General features: G+C 45.4%; 1 protein-coding gene across 3 annotated transcripts in view; it reads right to left on the bottom strand.

Moving 5' to 3' along the window:
* Positions 1-23,733, bottom strand: part of HELZ (helicase with zinc finger) — a 2,003,166-nt gene that overhangs the window by 1,574,577 nt on the left and 404,856 nt on the right. For all 3 annotated transcript variants that reach the window (XM_085617266.1, XM_085617269.1, XM_085617268.1), the window contains exon 8: positions 3,139-3,214. In XM_085617266.1, the coding sequence (XP_085473392.1) occupies positions 3,139-3,214 (76 nt within the window). The remainder of the gene's footprint in view (positions 1-3,138; positions 3,215-23,733) is intronic.

Below are 23,733 nucleotides of genomic sequence, written 5' to 3'. Positions count from 1 at the left end.
GTGGAATGTTCTTGTGACATTGGGCGTTGCCTGGGTGGAATGTTGGGGGGGGGGGGTAGATGTTAATTCTAGACAGTACCCTGAACGAATAATTTGGGTCACCCATCTGTCTGATGTGATGGTCTCCCAGACGTGAAGGAAAGTTTGTAGCCTGCCCCCGACCGGAGTGGGATGGTCTGGAGGGAGCAGGGGGAAGTCATTGGGTAGGCGGTGTGGCAGAGCGGGCGGTAGTTTTTTGCCTCTGCCTTTATTGTTATTGCCTCTATAGCCGCCTCTTTGATAACCCCTTGTGAAGGTGGATTGAGCAGGGGATTTGTAGGAAGTGGACGCGCTATCTGAGGAGTAGCCTCTGGCCGTGCCCCGAAAGGAAGAGCGGCGAAAGGAGCGCCTAGGAGGGTGTGACTGCAGGGCTCTCATAGATTTCGCCGTATCTGTGTCCTTCTTCATCTTCTCGAGGGCCTCATCTACCTTTGGGCCGAATAGATGTTCTTGATCAAATGGAAGATTTAATATGGAGGCTTGTACCTCAGGTTTAAAGCCTGAAACTCTCAGCCAAGCATGGCGACGGAGGAGGACGCTAGTGTTAATGGCCCTGGAGGCTGAGTCTGCTGCGTCTAAAGCACAGCGTATAGAGGTGTTAGTTATAGTCTTACCCTCTTGAATTAATTCATTGGCCCTATTTTTGTATTTTTCTGGGAGATGGTGCATGATGGTTTCTAGTTCATCATAATGCGCTCCGTCGTATCTGGCCAATAGCGCTTGAGTGTTGGCGATACGCCATATATTGGCTGCCTGTGACCCAGTGCACTTTCTTGACGCGTCCAGTAGCTTTGACTCTTTGTCAGGTGGTGGTGCTTCGCCTGACGCCTGGGAGTTTGACCTCTTCCGTGCAGTGGAGACTACTAGGGAATCCAGTGGTGCTTGCCCTTTGATATAGGCAGGATCTGTGGGGGCAGCTTTATACTTTTTCTCTATGCGTGGGTTAATGACCCTAGCCCTGACTGGGTCTTTAAAAACCTCTGGCGCATGTTTTATTACCCCCTTGAACATAGATAGTATAGAAGTAGACCTATGTGCGGTATCAAAGGTGTCGAGGAGGAAATCTTCCTCTACCGGGTCAGTGTGTAGCTCTACCCCGTGATAATGTGCCGCCCTCTGAAGTAGGTGGTGAAAACCTAATGAGTCTTCTGGTGGAGATGGCCTGGATGGATGAAGGTCATCTTGTGGGACATCTGGAATGTCTGGGTTATTATAATTGTCCCATGGGTCTGGGGATCCTGTAGGGGTGGGGTCTTGTGGCACATCCCCTGGATCGTAGTATGGGTCCCCCTGATCATCATGGTCTTGAGACGGGGTCGGAGAGCGATGAGGCGGGGGTGGAGTAGGCGGGGTGGAGAAGGCGGAGGTGGAGAGGGTGGAGGAGGTGGAGAGGGTGGAGGAGGTGGAGAGGGTGGAGGAGGTGGAGAGGGTGGAGGAGGTGGGGAAGGCACTCTGAAAGGGGAGGTAGCACAGTCTTTTTCTTTGGAGGTGGAGGCGGAGCCGGTTTGTCCAAATGGAATGGAATGGAAGGTACATTTATATAGCGCAGCTATCACTCCAGGGAGCTTATTGGCGCTAGATGTCAACATAGATGGAACATGTTGGCTACTGCTGTTGTTCGAAGGATCCTGTGCATATTATACTAAGGCTTTGTATGCAGTGTCTGTAAGGGAGAAGACCCAAGTCTTCAGGGCTTTCCTGAAGGAAATGTCTCTTTTTAGAAGAAAGTGCCAAATGTCCAGTTTTTGGATCCTTGGTAAGTGTCTTTTGCAAAGGACCCGGTGTAAACAGTTCCTGGGACAATGTTTGTTCAGTCGGCGCCGAAGGTTTCGGGGCCGATGGCTTTTTAGGCTTGTCCGTGCCGTGCTTTTTTGGAACCTACGATTTTTTGGTTGGTGCCGAGGTAGGCTTTGGCGCGGGAGTATCGGTGCCGAGGGCCTTATGATGTTTGGTCGGTACCGAAAGGCTGAGTTTCAACACCGAGGGCTTTGGTGCGGAGCTTGGTGTCGAGGTAGAGGCCGGGCTCTTTTTCGGTGCCGAAGTGTGTTTATCGGCACCGCTGGCAGGCTGGTTCAAGCCCGAGCCGCCGGAAGGCTTATTAGGCTTCGTCACCGGGCCCGAAGGTGGGGTGTTCGAAGCAGTGTCTTTGGTCTTGCCTAGGCCCGGAGGCGAAGGCGTGACCGAAGCTTTTTTGGATGTCTGCGCGGGTGTGGGAGGGGGTATATTACTCACGACCCTCTGCGCCGGGGTGATGTCCTCCACATCCGAATCGTCGGCCTCGGAAGCACTGACGAGGTCCTCTTCGGTGTGCTGCTGTCCCAGAGCTTCGACGTCATCCCCGAAGATGTCGACTGGAACAGAGGTCGAGGAGTGCGCCATGTTCCGTCTGGCCCTTCGATCTCGAAGAGTCTTTTTCGATCTGAAAGACTTGCATGCGGGACAGTCTCGAGCCTCGTGTTCAGGGGAGAGGCAGAGGTTGCACACCTCATGAAGATCTGTGTGTGGAAATTTGGACCCACATCGAGGGCACTTCTTGAATGGAGTTCTTTCCATCAGCCGGGACCGGAGCTTGGATAGGCCCGAAGGCCGCCGTCGACGACTGGAATCGAAGGTGTGTTGAAGAGAAGGTGATTGAGGAGATCAGGATCTGAACAATACCGCGATGAGCGAGGATTCCGCTTCGATCGTCGAACTGGAAATGTTCGGAACCGGAACACGAAGTATTACATCCGAGCCCGATGGCGGAAAAAAACAATCTGAGGATGGAGCCGAAGCCCATGCGCAATACGGACCAAGGGAGGAGTCACCGACCTCGTGACTTCCAAAGACTTTCCAAGAGGAAAAACAAACTGCAAACATCCGGGCCCAACACCAGATGGCGATCTATGCAAAAGTGTGTAATCTGCAGCTCATATGCCTCAAACACATATAAACATGAACATAGTCTCAACCTAAAAGTCATACTGTCAACCTGATTTTGTAAACAAAGTATTGTAATGTGATGAACTAAAGGTAAAGTGACTGTTCCTCAAAACCTATAACATGAAATATCATTCAGAAAATGTAATCAATGTGATATAAAGAAAATGCATATTTTACCTTTTGCATAATGTGTACTCCTCACTGCTTGTGACCCCTCGTGGAGGAGGGCGGAATAGCCAACCATCTTGAGTTCCTAAAAGAACAATACAAATTGAATGGGTTTGCAATATTTGTTCCAAGAAAGGCATGAGACACAAACACTTAAAAAACAACACATTTCTCTTAGGCATTTGTTTTATTGAGTTAAATGTTGTGTTTGTCATTATTATTGTTAATTATTCTTCTCTTGTAACTTGCTAGAGGCCGGCTGCAGTTTGTACGAGTTCATGCCTACGCAATATACAAAACACAACACTCAGAACACAGTATAGAGAGACAGGGCTTTTGGTCAGTCTCCTTCAGCCATTGGCTTGCTTGGGTGAGCTCCCTTCAGTAATAGACTTGAGCTGTCCGTGTTGTGGTGCGAAATGCTGTCTGTTAAATAAAAGAATGCTGTGAATTGAAGACCCCAGGAGTGCAGCGTCGTCTCCCTTTGTGAAACAAATTAACTGGGGTTGTGGTCTTTAACCCCCGAAGCAGCACCAGTTGCAAGAGCGCGCCGCTTGCAGACCACTTTGCTTTGAATCTTAAATAAAAGCGGCAGCGCCCGGTGTTTGTGAATACTTACAACAAAGGAGTGGCGAGGAGATAATTATCCCCTGCGTGTGTACAATACACAAGACGAAATTGGAAACAAGTTCCTCACTTCAATAACGCCTAGCCCAACTTCTTACTTGAAGGAGTGTCTCATCATGAAGTAAATGTGAGAGTTGTCCTTGAATTCCCACACCGAGGCGGCCCTTGAAATAATGGGAGTAAGGGCCTGGGAGTTGACAATGGAGGGCAAAGGACAAATTCTTTAAAACTGCCACACAATATAATTAGGCACATGGGAAAATGGAATTCCAGATGTACTAAACATAAAGACACTACAATTCCCAAAATGCCGAACATTGCATTTAAGGCGTGTCAATTAGAGCAATACAATTTTGGCACCACTTGAGAAAGACGGATGTTGAAACGCGTTGTGGTGTGAAATGCTGTCTGTTAAATAAAAGAATGCTGTGAATTGAAAACCCCAGGAGTGCAGCGTCGTCTCACTTTGTGAAACACATATATATATATATATATATATATATATATATATATATATATATATATATATATTTTTCCACACCTCTGCTCCGTTTAAGGGGCCCCTGGCGCTTCTTTATCCGGTGCAGTGCTGAGGCCGAGCTTTGCCATCATAAATCATCCAAAAGTTCCCTGGCAGGAAACCAATTAGCACGCACTTACAGTTTGCTTAGTTTTGTCCCAATTCTTTATTTGTCTTAACAGGTATCCAGTCTCAAGACAAACCAACGCGTTTCACCATCCACTGATAGCTTGATCACGGTTGTCATTGCACTTTTGAGATTAACCAATAAAAGCAAACATTGTTAGTCATGTGATTATTGATGTCATCAGTTTCAAAGCATAGAATTCTGGACCTCGTATTTTTGCAACTTAATGTCGATAAACATTTCATACAAGGACTTAATTCCCCAGTTTGGTAATCACTTAAATAACCCTTACATTACAATCCATCTTGTATTAATTTAGTCAGAAGACTTTTCATATTTATTGGGTGTGTTTGATTTTGTTGCCTAAATTGTTTTTCTAATGCTGTGTGCCGGGTTGTGCTTAGCTATGTGTCATTGCATATAGTCTTTGTCTTAACGGTTCTTTGTTTTCCGATTGTCACCCTCTTGTTAATGTTTGCGCAAACAGATTTTTAGAATGAAACCCTCTAGTGGGTCAATACCTGGGCTGATTACTTGCCCTCTAGTGGGCTGCAGATCCACTTTCTCTATTGGATTTTGGAAAAAAGGGTTACGTCTATGTGGTTGCAATTTGTCTATTGAAAGGTCTTTTTATGCTATTTTTTATATATGTGTATCTATTTTGAATTTTTTTTATATCTGTGTTTTTTGGTACATTTTTTATATAAAAACCAAACTGAATGGATCTACCTAAAACCCCTTTGTCAGTGAAACTCCTACAAATGAATGTACAGTTCCTCGCTTTGATTGAGGCCCCATGGCGTGAAAGTCCTGAAATTGAGAATTTGTCGTGATTCTCTTTGTCTCAAAGTTTTTTCGCGATCTCCCCCTCTTTCATTTAGGGGTATTGTTTCCAGAGCATAAAACACTAGGGATTTCCAATCTCCTCCATGATTGGTTTCCATATGTTTCGCAACCGCGTTGCTCCTGTCTTTGTTGATTGTTGCTCTGACGTGTTGTAATATTCTCTTTTTGAGTTCACATTTTGTGCTTCCTATATATTTCAATGAACATGGGCATTGGATTACGTATACTACAAATTGGCTTTTGCAAGTAATGAGTTCTTTTATCTGCCATTTCTTGTTGTTCGGTAGTTCGACTTCCGTCATGTTCTTGGCAATTTGGCAAACTTTACAACTGTGGCACTTTTTGAACCCCTTCGTGTTCAGCCACTGAATACCCTTTTTTCTGGTGGTATGATCTTGATGGTGGCTGTGTATCAATTTGTCTCTCAAGTTCTTTGCTCGGCGATACGTAATGTTGGGATGTTTGCCCATAATTTCGCTCACCACCGGATCCAATTGTAAGATCTTCCAGTTCTTTCGAAGGATATCCGCTATCTGTTTTGATTCCTTCGAGTGATCCAAAATCAGTCTCACTGTTGGTTCTTCTGATTTGGATTTGTTCGTGCTTGGGTGGTTGTCATCGAGGATGTCCTCTCTTCTCTTTTCATTGGCACGTTTCCAACATTTCTGAATAATGCCTTTTTGGTATCCCCGGTGTCTGAACCTTTTTGCCGTTTTTTTACTATGTTCTTCCCATTCCTTCTGTTCTGAGCAGATTCTCCGTAATCTAAGGAATTCACCGTATGGGATGTTATCCTTAACCGATGATTTATGAAAACTGGTCGCATGTAACATCGCATTTGTTGAGGTCTCTTTTCTGTGCAATGTTGTTTCCAGTTGGTTGTTGGCAATGTAAATTTCCGTGTCTAGGAAAATTATTCTTTCCTTACTGATGTTGTATGTGAATCTTATGTTTGCATCTGATGAGTTTAGAATTTTAAAATATTCCTCAAATTCCTGTGTCGTGCCGTCCCATATTATTAGTAGGTCGTCGATGTATCTTAACCATTTCATCACTTTGCTTACATATTTGTCATTTATAGGGTGCCATGCTACTTGTTGTTCCCACCATCCCATGGTGAGACAGGCGTATCCTGGGCTAAAAGAAAAACCCATTGCACAACCCTTTGTTTGTAAGTAGAGTTCCTCCCCGAAAAGAAATACATTTTGTGTCAAGCACATTTGGATCATGTCCATTAACATTTGGTTGTGTTGTTTGAATTTAATGTCTCTGTCCTTGAGGAAATTACTACATGCTGCTAATCCAATGGGGTTTTCAATGTTCGTATACAATGATGTGACGTCCATTGTAATTAACATATAGGAGGTTTGCCATGGAAGTGCTTGTAAGTGTCTTAACAGATCCGTAGTATCCTTTAAATATGAGTTTAGAATCAGTACCAGTGGCATCAGGAAATAGTCGATGTAATTCGCTACCGGTTCCATAAGTGAGCCTTTCGCAGACACGATTGGTCGGCCTGGTGGTTTCGTTGGATTTTTATGTACTTTCGGTAGGAAATATATTGTTGCCATTTTGGGATGATCTGTGCTCAAGAATTTTCTTTCATCGTCGTCGATTAGAATCAAAAGTTGCCACCTTTGGATTTCCTTATCTAGATGTTCTTTGAATATTTCTGTAGGATTCTTCTCCAATTTTCTATAATATTCTTTATTCCTTAATTGAAGGTGCGCTTCCGTTACATAATCAACGGTGTTCATTATAACGATATTTCCACCTTTATCCGCCATTTTGATCGTTATTGATTTATCTGCCATTAATTCTTTAAGAGCCATTCTTTCCTCTTGTTTTAGATTGTCTTGAAATTTTGTTTCCCTTATTTTGTATATTTCCTGTACCACTGCTTCTTGGAAAATATCAATTCTGTTGCCTGGGGGCAATTGGGGGTAGAATCGTGAGGGGGCTTTTTTTCCACTTAGACCTGCTCTCATCTGTGGACATACCATAGATTCATCCATGATATCCGTTTGTTCCGTTATATCCAAATTGACCAATGTCAGGAGAGCTGGCATATCCGTTACTTTTAAAACGGGTTCTGCTGTGTTGAGTATCATTTTTTTCTTCCGTGTTTCAGTTGTTTTTGCCAATTCCAGATTTTCCTTGAAGATTTTTGCAAGTTTGATTTTTCGTATGTACTTGTATATGTCAATCCGTGTTTGCGCTAAATCCATTGATTGGATCGGGCAGAAGTTGATTCCATGTTTTAACAGTGAGATGTCGTTGTCAGATAGGGGGCGTTTCGAGAGATTCATTATGACTAGTTCTTCCTTGTCATCTGGGTCATCCGTCCAATTCATTTCGATGTCTTCTGGCGCATACTTCTGGTTTTGGTCCCTGTTTCTTCGGGTCCAGTTCTTCCTTTTTCCTCTTCTTGTTGGTTTTTTGATGTTGATGCCGGTGTTCGGGGAGTCCATCTGCGACCTCTTCCCCTTCCCCGTGTGGTGCGAAATTGATTTTGGTTTTGTTCCCATGATCTTTGTTGAAGAACTAGTCTCATGTCTCCTAAAAAACTGTTTGTTGTTGGTTCTCCGTCATTATCGCTCGCTCCTGTTGAGGTTAAAGATGTAACACTTGAAGAGCTGTGTATCTCCATTGGCCCTCTGCCCTGGCTTTTGAATATATCAAATTTTTTGGCATATGTAAATCTATATATATACACACACATATATATATATATATATATATATACACACACACATATATATATATATATTTTGCTCCTCCACGCTCGAGTTACTGCCGCCGCACTCCAGATCAGAGGGTGCGTCGTCTGCCGCGAACTACTCCAGCACAGTCCGCATTACATCACCCAATCCCCTGAACAACTCCAAAGGATGACGACGCCTTGATCTTCTTGGATCTTTTAGAGAGTCCTAGTGAATAGGAGGTGGTATTTTTGCCATAGCTACAGGCTTTACATTTATTACATTTCGTAAAGCCTACTCTTCTCGTTAACCAGGCACTACCTGTTGGACCTTGTTTTTTAGATGTTATATTAGACACCAGCATCTGCTTGAAAGATCTAGCCTTTCTGAAAGTCAATGCTGGTTTTTTCTGTCTTTCAACACACTACATTTGTAGTCACATCACGTGACTTGTCACGAGCACGGAAGAAAAGTATGTAAATGACGAATCAAAGTTTGTATTGATTGTTGGTGATCAAGCCTGCAGGTCAGGCGAAACGCGTACAACCGGCTGACTGCACAATAAACTAAGTTTGAGCCAGGACAAGGCGTCGTCATCCTTTGGAGTTGTTCAGGGGATTGGGTGATATATATATATATATTCACTGAAAAAACCATAGGTTTCAGACATGTTATAGTTAGCGGAAATTTTAATGATAAAAACCAATGAAATTCCCCCGTTATAGTTAGTGCAGGCAACTATAACTCACGCGACCGCAATCTTCTGCTGATGCTAATACTGTATTTAGACACTTATTTGCCCATGTCTTCTTCCATAAATTTTTAGCTATACATATATTAGAAATATTTTTTTTTCATAAAGACACATATGTCATCAGCAGAAGATTGCGGTCGCGTGAGTTATAGTTGCCTGCACTAACTATAACGGGGGAATTTCATTGGTTTTTTATCATTAAAATTTCCGCTAACTATAACATGTCTGAAACCTATGGTTTTTTCAGTGAATTTGCAAGGTTTTTTAAATGCTAATTCCTAACTATAACGTGTGTGAAACCTATGGTTTTTTCAGTGAATTTGTACGGTTTTTTAAATGCTAAGTTACTTTACGCCATTCGTGGCGTGCACGCCCACTTAACGCAGTTCGTTCCGTGCGCGCACGGTGCGCTTTGCGCACCGTGCGCGCACGGTGAGCACGCGGTGCGCTTCGCGCACCGCGCGCCCACTTTACGCAGTTAGTGCCGTACACGCAAGGTGGGCACGCAGTGCGCTACGCGCACCGCGTGCCCACGTTACGCACCGTGCGCACATGGAGGACATATTATGCGCTTCCTTGTGATAGGTAATCTGTTAAATTTAATTTGTAAGTGATGACAATAATATGCCATGCACAGAGAGTGTTTTTTTTTTAATTAAAATTTTTAGCGTAAGCGCACCGTACGCGTACGGTAAGCGTAATCGGCGAAATTTTCAAAAAATTAAAATTTACCGTTTTTGGCCTTTGAGGACTCAACTAACATGGCTATGTGCATGGGCGCTGTCTAAACAGCCCCTTTATATGTTTTTTGCCTTTATTTACAGCCCCCCCCTCAGAGTGCGAGAGAGAAAATGGCGGCCGCCGCTTCCTGGTTTCGACCGATTCGAATGTTTACTTAGATGTAACAGCCAATCAGAATCGCGCTCGCGCTCGCGCACGCGACCGTACGGTAAGCTTACGGTAAGCGTACCGTAAGCTGGCTCAGATATATATATTGATTTAAAGGCTATTTTCTCAGAATCTACTGAACAGATTTACACCAAACCTACAAAAGGCACTTCCTTGACCTGAGGACTACCTCTCTGCCAAATTTCTAGTAATTCTGTTCAGCCGTTCGGGCTGTAGCCCTGTCTAAAGGTCCTATGGAAAAATGCATGGGAAAAATGCGTTTTGGGACCCCCCTTTTATCTCAGCCCCCGCTTGACGAATCCCCCCGAGACTTTCAGGGTAGGAGCGGAGCGTAGCGCCCCACCTATTTTGAGAAATTCGCGAGGATTCGTCGACCGGCGTCAAAGTTATTCAAAATAGAATGTTGCGGATTTCCTATGGAAAAGGGGTCCTAACTATAACTACCTACTGGCGACCGCCAGTAGGTAATATATATATACACATATATATATTTTCACTGAAAAAACCATAGGTTTCAGTGATGTCATGAGTGATGTCACTGACCATGTCATGAGTGATGTAATATGTGACGTCATCAGCAGTGCATTGCGGGGGCGCGAGTTATAGTTAGCTGAACTAACTATAACACGGGAATTTCTAGGGTTTTGTACGAGGGAAATGTTCAGCTACCTATAACACCCCTAAAACCTATGGTTTATTCAGTGAATATATATATATATATCTCCAACAAACAAGTTACCTGCAATGAGGAGCCCACAACAGGTAGGTTGCAATAGCCACTTCTTTAAAGAAAAAAGGCATCACAAGCAGCCAGAATGCCTTGACATCAATGTAGTCCTGCCCAACGCGTTTCATGAATAAACACTTCATCAGGGTCTACGGTCATTTAACAGGGGTGTAGAACACAGCAGTTTGAGCAACGCTCACTTCAGGTGATGAGTCCCCGCCCATGTGGGCGTGGCCACTCGAGTGACCTGATGGATCCTGTAGTGCTGCCAGTCTTCCTACAGTGAGTCGTCGTGTATAAACACCTCAATATTCATATAAATCCCCAGTGGGTTGCAAGCAGCAGCTTCGGCCGCTTGAAATGCTCCATGATTTTTTCCATTGGGCAACCTGTCCCTTACGCTGTCACGTCATTCGGCGCAGCAGCAGGACTGTACCAGAGTACAGCGGGGCTTCACTCGCAGCTCAGGCTGCGCCGCTCAGTATCCAACAAACAAGTTACTTGCAATGAGGAGCCCACAACAGGTAGGTTGCTCGTGGTGTTCCTATTGGTACTCAAGTGTCCAATCACAGCCCTTGCTCTTCAATCACTGTGAGCAGTAAACGCCAAGGATGCTGGTAAATGAAGTCCTGCAGTCTGTAAGGGTCCCCAAAAATAGCAGTGCATGTCAGCAATCCCACACCGCGGACTTTGGTACAGTGACCGGTCCGTACATTAAGTAATGCCCCAGCTTTTAGCCAGCCTGTGAGTCCGCTCATCCACTGCCGCAGGGACCATGGCAGCAAACAACGCCTGTCGCCGTCCAAATCAGCAGCAAACTGCTGCTGCTCTCTCCTCGATACCAGGAACATTATCTTGGGCGAGGGGGCGCCACTTTGTGCATTCAGCACCAAACACCAACAAAGTTGTCGACTTGAAGCGGAGCACCAGATCGAGAGGCGTGCCGGTCAAGCAGCGTCGACAGCTGCGTACATATCCACCACCACACCCGCCTCTTTGACAAAAAACGGGTCCGACACATGCTTTTGGACGGATCAGGTAGGTTTAATTGCCACCAAACAGAGAAATTCAAGCTTAAAAACACCTGGCAGACGCGTTTCGGCGAATGCCTTCATCATTGCCAGCATTGTGTTTCGTCAATCGGCGCCTAAGTTATTCCAAATAGAATGTTGCGGATTTCCTATGGAAACACGATCCTAACTATAACTATCTACTGGCGACCGCCAGTAGATTATATATATATACATACACACACACACACACACACACACACACACACACACACACATACATACATATACACATATATACATACATATATTTATTTATTTCCCCCCCAGGGGCTCACCTCATTGGAACAAATGAGTAAAACTGTTTGACCCACTGCAGCATCACTTTTCTGTGAAGACTCCAAGCAGTAGTGCTGGGTGAAAATGTGGGTGGTCTTCAACATTGCAGCACAGCATAGCTTCTACAGCAGAATACCAGCAAACAGGGCAGCGGAGGTAGATACTGCCCTCGTGGAAATTGCCTTTGGTCTAGCTGAGAGTGGTTTCCTAGCTTTGCTGTGGCAATATTAAATTGTAGCAAAAATCCATCTCGCCTTGGTGACTGCAAAACATTTTTGAGAGAGAGACTATAGGCTATCAAAAGCTGAACAGACTTTCTGTATTTTTAGTACGTTGGAGATGGAATTTGAGACCACATTTAATGTCCTAGGTGTGCAGAGACTTTTCAGCTGGTGATTCGGAATGTGAAAACAAAGTACACAAAATGATTGGTTCGTTGAGATGAAATTGAGATGGAACTTTGGGAATAAACTTGGGGTTTGTTCTAAATAGCACATATTCATCAGTGAAGCACAAGAAAGGCTCTCGAATAATAAAGGCCTGAATCTCGCAGACTCTTCTAGCAGAAGTAAGAGCCAACAACAGAACGATTTTGCAAGTGAAAAATGTGATATCTGCCCTGTGGATGGGCTCGAAAAGCAGCTTAATGAGCTGCAGGAGGATCACACTGAGATGCTATTCTGGTGGAGGAGCATTTTACTAAAGGGAAGGCTCTAAACAAACCCTTCATGAATTGTTTGACTCTCCTAGTTGAACAGAGAGAAGGCGAATGAGAAGTATATCTGAATCTTGAGATTGCTGCAAGGTGAAGCTTTACCAATGAACGTACAAATCCTGACCAAGCTAGGGATAGCAGATATGGTAAAATTTGCTCAGGTTATGCTTCCAAGGGATGTAGATTCAAACCTTCACACAATATGAAGAATGTTTTCCATTTTAATTTGTAAGCAAGTGGTGTCGCAGTGGTGCGGCCGTTGATGATATGCTAGTCGGCGCTGTTTCCAGCGACGGTGCTGATGTCGATGATGGTGTCATCTTCGTCAAAGGTTTGGTACCGATGTCGTACCTGCCAACTATGCTTCTATTGGTAGTGACTTGAGAGTATGAACTCCCGCTGATGGTAATTTAGAAGAGGGGATCACTCATGTTGACAAAGTAGGAGCTGTGATGGCTGCTGTCGATTTTCTCAATGAAGATGGTAACGGTCGCCGTCGGTGAAACAAGCATCGACAGAGCAGTCGTCGGCATGGTTTTCTTTGATGTCGACAGTTCTGAGGAGGGAGAAGGTTTTCGTTCCCTTTTACCATCAGAAGTAGTAGAGGATAGGGAAGAGGCAGCCCCTTGGAAGATTAGTTTTAATTTCTACTTTCTCAGGGATCTTTACGTCTTCAAGGCCTTTCTACTCCTCTCAGAAACCCCATGGTCAGAAGATCTTGACCTTTTCTGGGTTGTGTGGGACGAAACACTTCATCAGATGAGCTGGATTTCTGGGCTTTGGACTACTTTAGACACAGAAGCAATCGCTCCTCTCTATCTTGCAAGGTTTTTGTAAATCTTGCACACCTTTACCTGATGTTGAGGGTAAAGACAGTACAGACAGTCCTTAAGTGGATCATCCACATGCAGCCTATTCTTCCCAAAGGGCTTGCAGGATCTGAAGAGACCTGTTTTAGAAAAATCAAACATTGCAGAGATATAGTATCTTGAGAATAATTCTGAAGAAACTGAGCAGAGCTCAGGGAGACTCCCTTCACGCAACATGCAGTAGAACATCTGAGGGATTCAGCCTCTGTTTGGAGTGTTCTAGATGGTGCTAGCACCTGATTAGTTATGGATGAAGTTTAGTCCTTTTAAAAATAAAAAAATTAAAAAGGATATAAATAGGCCAATTATGTGACTTAGCATCACCAGTATTGGCCTATGGTACAATTGCAGACAGCCTTCTATGGTACATTGGGACTCACACTTCGACGACGGGGAATGATTCAAGCATTTGAATCTGTACGGGTATCTCGATGACCAGGGCTTTAAGGAGCTGTGCACAAACACAGCTGTAATTGACTCATGTGGCAACTCCTGCACGCATCTTTCCAATGTAAACCTTCTAGTTTAGTTACTGTAACTGGAACTCACTGTAACCAATGTATCCTACTACTGTTATGAAGTGCTCTGATGCCTTTTGGCCATGTCTGCACTATCTAAAATTGCAAAAATAAATACAATAAAATGCAAATCTGTACCACAAGGCTGTGAGGTGAGGCCTTGTGATCCTGGCTCCCACAACAGCATACCACACCAGCAATGTGACTCTCTCCCTGAACCTATGCTGCGTTAACACACTGTGATCTTCCCTGCCTGGTCCTCCGAGCATGCCACAAGGCAGCTGCACACAGCAAAAGTAGCTATTAAGGACAGACTTGAATAAAAAGCACCTATGATGGCTTTGCACTAAAGACAAAAAATAGGATAGGCTCTTCATTTATTTCAGAGGTGAGATTGACCTCTGGGCAAAGAGGATCCAGAAAGGAAGATCACCCAATCGCACTCAGTTGCGAAAGAGTGTGGCAGCTGCCTACATGTGCCCAGGCAGCCCTTTTTAGGTCTCACCTGAGACAGCGTATGTGCTTTTGCGAGCAAGTCTATTTTTCTTTTTAAAAAATTCTAAAAAGGGCTTAGACCCAACCCATTCCTCAAGACTGATTGCCTTTGCCACTCCTTTCTTTTAGTTTCAGTTGTCAGCAACACAGTTTTTTTCCCCAGTCGCAGACTACCAGGCAGCACAGCTGTGTGTTTGCTAAAGACATCTTGGGGACATTCAGAAAGTTGACCTAGGAATGCATTTTGCCCACTGCTTACCATTCGTTTTGTGGTAATGTATGGTCAATTGGTAGCTGGCCATTTGAGGTGTGCAACTTTGTAAAATGGTGATTACTTCAGGTGGTGCAGCAAAAGCCCCCCTGGCTACTAATATTTGTTTCAAGTGGTTTGTAACTCACATTTCTGGCATTCTCTTTGCCAGCTTTATTTGCTTCAGGCTGTCCAGCTCAAGTTCGTCCCGCCAGCTGCCCAAACCTTGTTACTACATTCTGCCACAAACTCACTTTATGTAAACATAGCTTTAAATCATGTTCTTATCTTGTCACATTTGCCAATGTATTAAAGACAGAGGTCAAATTTCATTCTGTCTCTTTCTGGGAGATTGGTGTTTATTTTTCTTTCTCGTACTTCAAAGTGAGAGAATTTATAACAATCCTGCTGGGTACTGCTTGATGAAAGCTATAGAATGTCTTTTTTCCCTAGCACACAACAACATTTTAATGTCTGTAAAGAACTGTGCTGATGATCAAATCAATACATTGGGTGATAACATTTCCACACATTATTGCATGTGCGCTGTATACTTCTGTCAGTAAAACTGTATGTGAGTGCAAAGGTAATGGTCATTTCAATTGAAGACGTGGTTTGTAATGGAAGTACGCTACAATACCATGCTTACTCCACGTTACCCCACTCCACTTCTCATCACTCCACACCACTGCACTCTACACCACTCCACACTGTCACTGCACCACTCCACTCTAAGCCAATGCACTCTACCCCACACTACTCAACTATGCACCACTTCATTCTTTGCAACTGCACTCTACATGACTCTGCACCATTTCACTCTATGTCACCCAACACTGCACTGTATGCCAATGCGATCTACTCTGTCACTCCACTGTGTGCCAGTGCACTCTGTGCCAATCCCCCTCTATGCCACTCTAATCGAGTCTGCACCACTGCATTCTACTCTGAAACAATCTGCTCTACACCACTGCACATGGTGACAGCACTCGGCGCAACTAAAATCTACTGCCATTGCACTCTATGCCATTCTAATCTTCTCTAATCTACTGCACTCTACTCTATACCACTGCACTGTATGCCACTTCACTCTACTTTGAAGAAATCTTCTCTATGCCATGGCAGTATACGCCACTATATTCCACTATACTTCACTACACTCTAAACCAATGTACGCTTTACTACTCCATTCTATTCTGCACCACTCCACTCCACTCTGAAACAATCTACTCTGCGCCACTGCACTATGCCACTCGACTACACTCTGCGCTACTCTATGCCACTGCAATCAACGCTTCACCACTATGCCACTGCACTCTATGCCACTATTCTATGTCACTGCACTCTACCCTGCACCACTCCACTCTGAAACAATCTGCTCTACGCCACTGCACTCTGTGACAGCACTCGGCGCAACTGAAATCTACTGCCATTGCACTCTATGCCATTCTATTCTACTCTACAACAGTATGCTCTGCACGACTCTACTTTATGCTACTCTACGCCAGTGAACTCTAATCTACTCTGCACTACTGCACTCTATGCTGCGACACTATGCCACTGCACTCTATGCCATTACTCTATGTCACTGCACCACTCCACTCTTAAACAATCTACTCTACGACACTGCACTCTAAGCCACTGCTGACCATCCACACCCAGATAAAACACCATTTTTCGGGGGAAATTCTGAAAGGCAGCAGAACCATTCAACCAGAAAAGAATCTTAAAGCCATGGGTATCATTAAAGTTCTTTAATGAGAGCCCTGACATGGTTAAAAAGGTAAGGAGAAAGGGAGGAACCGTGAGGCACCCAACGCTTAACCTGTACTGCGGTGGCTTTAAACATGCCAAGGTGCACAGCTTGAGTACGATAGACCGAGAAGGATTTATTCTACTCAAGTGTGAAACCTTTTAACACAGTGGCTTCCACATGATCAACCAACAATTTTTGGCAAAAAGTATTGAAGATGAGTCCAGCAGAACCAAGTCTAATATTTGTCCAATGTCTGCCGCTCTGCGAATATCATAAAGTATAGAGAGCATATCTGACTCAGTTCTATGGGCTGGCCAATAGACAGTCTGTGAGGATCAGGAAGTTCAGTCTCCATCAAGTGGCGACATAATTCCTGAGCTACATGAGCTTCCATGACTTTAGAAGAGAATGGTAGAAGTGAGATGGGATGATAGTTGTTCAAACACATAAGATTTTCCTTTGGTTTCTCTTGCAGCAGTATGACCATATCCTTTCTGAAAGAGATATGTATTATCCCTTGAGATGGGGATTCCTTAAGGAGGGAGTTGAGTACATATTAAAATACGTGGAAGATAGGAATCTAAAGGGGAGCCAGATTTCAGCTTTGACATTAAAAGAAGTAGCCATATTTTGCTGATAGAATGGACGATGTACATTATAATAGGCCTAGAGGCCCCAATCCAGGGCCCCTGGATGACTTGTGCCTAGTCATTCTTGATCTTCAGAACTCTGGGCAGGAGAGGTATTGGCGGGAAGGTGTACAGGGTCTTGAATCCCACCATCAGCGGAAATAGTCAGAGAGAGAGAGAGAGAGACAGACATTTTGGGAACGCCAATACGTAGTACTGATGACAATGCACATTCGCAGAAGTAGTGAAGAGATAGAGTCAAGGTTCTCCCCCTGTGCGGAAGAGACCTTGCGCCACCTCTGGTTGCAACTGCCACTTGTGAGCCACCAGGGGCAAGTGGCTTAGTTCATTCACCCTTAGTTTACAGATCTGGCCAGAGGATTCACCACGAGGAAGATTCCTTAATGGTCCAGCCATTACTAGCTCTCAGAGTCCACAACCCCATCCAGTCCTGTTTGATGCAGTACCTCATGGCGGTGGTGTTGTCTGTGTGCACCTGCACCAGCCTTACCTTGCTGGATGGTAGGACGTTTTTCAAGTCCAAGCGGACTGCTCTCAAATCCAGAATGTTAATGTGCAGCTGAGCCTCTGCGTAAGACCAGAGGCTTCTGATCTCCACCTCTCCGAGGTGGCCACCCCACCCTAGTCCAGAAGCGATGCATCTGTTACCACAGTTAAGTCTGGGTGAGGTAAGGAGGGGGGACTGCCACTGACCCAATCGTGGTCAAGCAACCACCACCATAGGCCTTTTACAGTCTTATCCAAGATCTGAGCATGATCGGAGAGGTCTCCTTGATGGTAGGTCCAACAAGACTTAAGAACACACCATAGAGCCTTCATATGTGACCGGGCATGCTTTGCCAGCGGGATGCAGCATGCCAACAGACCCAGCAGTGTCCAAGTCGCCCTCAACAGTGGCGGTTCCTCGAGGGAGTGTTGCGGGGCGGTGAGGCGGGGTGGAGGAGGGGCAGGCAGGGGGTAGTAAACTCTGGCATACGGCCGAACGGAGTTAAGTTAATAAAACGAATGACATTGCGCGCTGAAACGTCAAATCGGCGTTGCAGCGCGCGCAATGTAATTAGTTTTATTTATTTACTTAACTCCGTTCGGCCGTATGCCGGAGTTCCCAGAATGCAGGAATGGGGTGTGCCACAGCCTTAACCCCGAACCCTGCTGAGGCTGAAGTGGCAGTCTGTATGGGCTGCCCCTGCCAGAGAGACAAAGATCGAAAAGGCTGATGCGGTTGGCATGGCAGGGCAGCTAAGCCCAATGAATGTGCTGTGGCCCTGTATTTAAAATGCTCCACTGTGGAGTCTGATTTCTCCCCAAACAGGCGAGTCCCATCAAAGGGCATATCTATAAGGTATGACTAGACATTACTGGAGAAACCCGCAGATCTCATCCAGGTGTGTCAAAGGATAGCAACGTTAGTGCCAATGGCCTAGCCTATGGAATTCGTAGTATCCAGGCCACTAGGGACAGTAAATTTGACAGTGTCATAGCCATCTTGTATGGCTTGGGTCTGTACAAGGCAAAGGTCCTCAGGGACACCTGGAAGGACTTGAGCTACAGAGTCCCAGAGAGCCCAAAAGGCACCAGACATTGGCCAACTGTTGATCCAAACATATGGAAGAAAATACCATCTTCTCAAAGGTCTGTACTCTCTTAAGACTCCCCATCCAGGTGAGGAGTGGGGAAAGCATTCAGGTTTGCCCTGCTGGTGGAAGCTTGCACCCCCAAGCTCTCAGGAGAATAATGTTGAGTCAAAAGAGCAGAGTCGCTTGGGGCAGGGTGATAGTGCTGCACAATCTAGTGATATATCAAGGCACCAGAGCAAGGTTTGTCCTGGGCCCAGAAGAGAAAGTTGGTGAGGGCCTCATTAAAGGGAATCACTAGCTCAGTACTGGTCTGCTCTTGTTCCAGAACTTCAGTTAGAACATTAATTTTGATTTACAAGGTATGGAGCTGGAGGTCGAGAACATCAGCGGCCCTCTGCATGACCACTGCGAAGGAGGCACTTTCATCAGTGGCTGGGCCTGGATGAAAGACTATGCTGAAGTTAGGAGAGATTTCAAGGCCACTGGCATGCTGGTGATCCACATAACAATTATCCTCATGGTAGGGTTGCCAAAACTGATCACCCGCATTATGTTAATTGTCCTAGTCCATTTCAAATAAAGAATGTAGAGTAGGAGGCCCACAGAACCAGAACGCTAAGCAGCTCAGGTGGAATGTGTACAGTCTCTCGACTTCATGGGGCCTGCAGGCATGCCAGAAGGAAACTGAAGATATCCCAGGGGTCGTACCATGGCCTTACGTAACTACTGAATCTGCCTTAGTGTCACAGACAGACCCAGAAACTCTGGGTGTGTCCCAGGACAAATTGAGAGACTGGCTTCAACATAGATCAACTTCGAGAAGCATAATGACTCCTTTGTACCTGCTGAGGAGTACAAGTGTAGCGGGGAAGGGTCCAAATGAAGCTTGGATTTGTTATGTTTTTTCTTGGACTTACCTCAACCAGTTACAATGCGGGGTCTCCGATGCTTGGTGACATAAGACCTTCGCCTCGCAGTCCAGAATTGCCTTCAGATTCATCAAAGTGCAGTCACAATAGGCATTTGGAGTTGTAAGTCGACCCCAGGCATAATAAACAAACAGAATGGGACTCTGTCAGACATTTGCTTGTGGCAGTTCCTACAAGGTTTTAACCCTTTAGTCTTGGAAAGTGACCATTTCCTTACACAGGTCAGTTCGAATGTTGAGTTTAACTGTCTTGAAAAGTAACTAGAGGTAGCACCGCTTCTTGTCATGGTGGTTTGAAAAGAAAGGGACCAAAGTCAGCACGCAGAAATGTCACCTATACTGGCTTTGCACATAATTTCCGTAGTAAAATGGCATCATTGCAGAGCCACACAGTGCCACCTGGCGGCGCACAGAGATGCAGCTTATGACCTCACATATATTACAAACAATGTTCCCTCTAATTATTTTTCTCCTTGTGCGGCAGTAGACTGTTTGGGAGTGCACTTTAGCCAGCAGAGTGCAGACCCATGAACACCAAGTGTACTAGTTAGGACAGTAATGTATGTAACCGTTGATCATGTTTAAAAAACACATTCTCACCGGTGCTATAGTGACTCTACTGCTTAATAACTGACCATTTTGTTCGTTTGTGTTCTGCAAATAAAAAACAGAAATTAAAAATAAAAAAAACACATTCTCTGGACTGAAAGCATGGTGAGAGCAAAACACCAGTACCTCTATCTACTATTTAACAGCATTTCTAGGCCTAATGACGGAGGTACAGAAAATATGGAAATGTGAACTATTATGCATTATTTAGAAAGCTACAGAATCAGTAGTCGGAGCTCAGCCCAAACTGGGTATGAAATCTAAAGTGGTATGCATTCAAGCTGCAAAGCAAGTACAAGTTATTACATTTCATTTACAGGAACACCTTTTTCTCAAATCAAAATTTAACCTGCACATTCCCTTCAATTGCCTTTCCTGAGTTCACATAGCTGAAAGCTTCCTTCTCTAAAAAGTTCTAATATGCATTACTAGGTTATTTTTGCCTCAATTCTGCCTTTCACAGTGTGCGAAAAACCTTAAACTTTTCCCCTTCCACGGATAATTCTCAATCTGTCACAATCATACCTTTAGAAACTCTTCACTTGTTAGACCGCGTTTTACAAATAGCTGTTCATCCTCTCATCAGGCATGTTTCGTCTTAGGCAAAGTCTTGCAAAATTCTAAATAAACAAAAGGTAGCATTTGCTTTGTACTGCACTATAGGTTTAGAATGCTTTTTTTTTTTTTTTTTACAGAAGCCATGTGTCTTTTGTATCACACACAAAACCATGTAATCCATCTTAAAAATGCAATGCGCATGGCTCAACACCCACTTTCCCTATCCTATCCATCAATGCTACCCGCTACGTGCTTTGCCATTTCCATCAGCCCTGCATTTTCCTTCAGCAAATGCCAGACAACTCAGCCTTGAAAACTACTTTTGTTTCTTACCAGTTTTGAAATAAATCATGCAGCATTGGCTTTATTCCACAGTATTCGTTAGATTTAAAAAGAAGGCCTGCCTATTAGTAAAAAGGAGTGTTGATCAAATTGCACTGAGCGGGGTGTTGATCAAATTGCACTGAGCGGGGTGTCGATCAAATTGCACTGAGCGGGGTGTCGATCAAATTGCACTGAGCGGGCTGTCGATCAAATTGCACTGAGCGGGCTGTCGATCAAATTGCACTGAGCGGGCTGTCGATCAAATTGCACTGAGCGGGCTGTCGATCAAATTGCACTGAGCGGGCTGTCGATCAAATTGCACTGAGCGGGGTGTTGATCAAATTGCACTGAGCGGGGTGTTGATCAAATTGCACTGAGCGGGGTGTTGATCAAATTGCACTGAGCGGGGTGTTGATCAAATTGCACTGAGCGAAGATAATTGATGCAAGCATTTCAGTGAGAGCCGTGAGTCAGTGAGTGAGTCAGTGAGTGAGTCAGTGAGTGAGTCAGTGAGTGAGTCAGTGAGTGAGTCAGTGAGTGAGTCAGTGAGTCAGACAGTGAGTCAGACAGTGAGTCAGTCAGTGAGTGAGTGAGTCAGTCAGTGAGTGAGTGAGTGAGTCAGTGAGTGAGTGAGTCAGTGAGTGAGTGAGTGAGTCAGTGAGTGAGTGAGTCAGTCAGTGAGTGAGTGAGTGAGTCAGTGAGTGAGTGAGTCAGTCAGTCAGTGAGTGAGTGAGTGAGTCAGTGAGTGAGTCAGCCAGTGAGTCAGCCAGTGAGTCAGTCAGTGAGTCAGTCAGTCAGTGAGTCAGTCAGTCAGTGAGTCAGTCAGTCAGTGAGTCAGTCAGTCAGTGAGTCAGTCAGTCAGTGAGTCAGTGAGTCAGTCAGTCAGTCAGTGAGTCAGTCAGTGAGTCAGTCAGTGAGTCAGTCAGTCAGTGAGTCAGTCAGTGAGTCAGTCAGTGAGTCAGTCAGTGAGTCAGTCAGTGAGTCAGTGAGTCAGTCAGTGAGTCAGTCGGTGAGTCAGTCGGTGAGTCAGTCAGTGAGTCAGTCAGTGAGTCAGTCAGTGAGTCAGTCAGTGAGTCAGTCAGTGAGTCAGTCAGTGAGTCAGTCAGTGAGTCGGTGAGTCAGTCGGTGAGTCAGTGAGTCAGTCAGTGAGTCAGTCAGTGAGTCAGTCAGTGAGTCAGTCAGTGAGTCAGTCAGTGAGTCAGTCAGTGAGTCAGTCAGTGAGTCAGTCAGTGAGTCAGTCAGTGAGTCAGTCAGTGAGTCAGTCAGTGAGTCAGTCAGTGAGTCAGTCAGTGAGTCAGACAGTGAGTCAGACAGTGAGTCAGTCAGTGAGTGAGTGAGTCAGTCAGTGAGTGAGTGAGTCAGTCAGTGAGTCAGTCAGTCAGTCAGTGAGTCAGTCAGTCAGTCAGTGAGTCAGTCAGTCAGTGAGTCAGTCAGTCAGTCAGTCAGTGAGTCAGTCAGTCAGTGAGTCAGTCAGTCAGTGAGTCAGTCAGTCAGTGAATCAGTCAGTCAGTGAGTCAGTCAGTCAGTGAGTCAGTCAGTCAGTGAGTCAGTGAGTCAGTCAGTGAGTCAGTGAGTGAGTCAGTGAGTCAGTGAGTCAGTGAGTCAGTCAGTCAGTGAGTCAGTCAGTCAGTGAGTCAGTGAGTCAGTGGGTGAGTCAGTGGGTGAGTCAGTGGGTGAGTCAGTGGGTGAGTCAGTGGGTGAGTCAGTGGGTGAGTCAGTGGGTGAGTCAGTGGGTGAGTCAGTGGGTGAGTCAGTGGGTGAGTCAGTGGGTGAGTCAGTGGGTGAGTCAGTGGGTGAGTCAGTGGGTGAGTCAGTGGGTGAGTCAGTGGGTGAGTCAGTGGGTGAGTCAGTGGGTGAGTCAGTGGGTGAGTCAGTGGGTGAGTCAGTGGGTGAGTCAGTGGGTGAGTCAGTGGGTGAGTCAGTGGGTGAGTCAGTGGGTGAGTCAGTGGGTGAGTCAGTGGGTGAGTCAGTGGGTGAGTCAGTGGGTGAGTCAGTGGGTGAGTCAGTGGGTGAGTCAGTGGGTGAGTCAGTGGGTGAGTCAGTGGGTGAGTCAGTGGGTGAGTCAGTGGGTGAGTCAGTGGGTGAGTCAGTGGGTGAGTCAGTGGGTGAGTCAGTGGGTGAGTCAGTGGGTGAGTCAGTGGGTGAGTCAGTGGGTGAGTCAGTGAGTGAGTCAGTGAGTGAGTCAGTGAGTGAGTCAGTGAGTGAGTCAGTGAGTGTGTCAGTGAGTGAGTGAGTGAGTGAGTGAGTGAGTGAGTGAGTGAGTGAGTGAGTGAGTGAGTGAGTGAGTGAGTGTCAGTGAGTGAGTGAGTGAGTGAGTGAGTGAGTGAGTGAGTCAGTGAGTGAGTCAGTGAGTGAGTCAGTGAGTGAGTCAGTGAGTCAGTCAGTGAGTCAGTCAGTGAGTCAGTCAGTGAGTCAGTCAGTGAGTCAGTGAGTGAGTCAGTGAGTGAGTCAGTGAGTGAGTCAGTGAGTGAGTCAGTCAGTGAGTCAGTGAGTGAGTCAGTGAGTGAGTCAGTGAGTGAGTCAGTCAGTCAGTGAGTCAGTGAGTCAGTCAGTCAGTCAGTCAGTCAGTCAGTCAGTCAGTCAGTCAGTGAGTCAGTCAGTGAGTCAGTCAGTGAGTCAGTCAGTGAGTCAGTCAGTGAGTCAGTCAGTGAGTCAGTGAGTCAGTCAGTCAGTGAGTCAGTCAGTCAGTCAGTGAGTCAGTCAGTCAGTCAGTGAGTCAGTCAGTGAGTCAGTCAGTGAGTCAGTCAGTGAGTCAGTGAGTCAGTGAGTCAGTGAGTCAGTGAGTCAGTCAGTC

Source organism: Triturus cristatus, chromosome 7 (assembly GCF_964204655.1).
Source record: "Triturus cristatus chromosome 7, aTriCri1.1, whole genome shotgun sequence".
NCBI classification, from domain to species: domain Eukaryota; kingdom Metazoa; phylum Chordata; class Amphibia; order Caudata; family Salamandridae; genus Triturus; species Triturus cristatus.
Note: the sequence above shows the minus strand (reverse complement) of the source record. Positions and strands in the feature narration are given on the sequence as shown.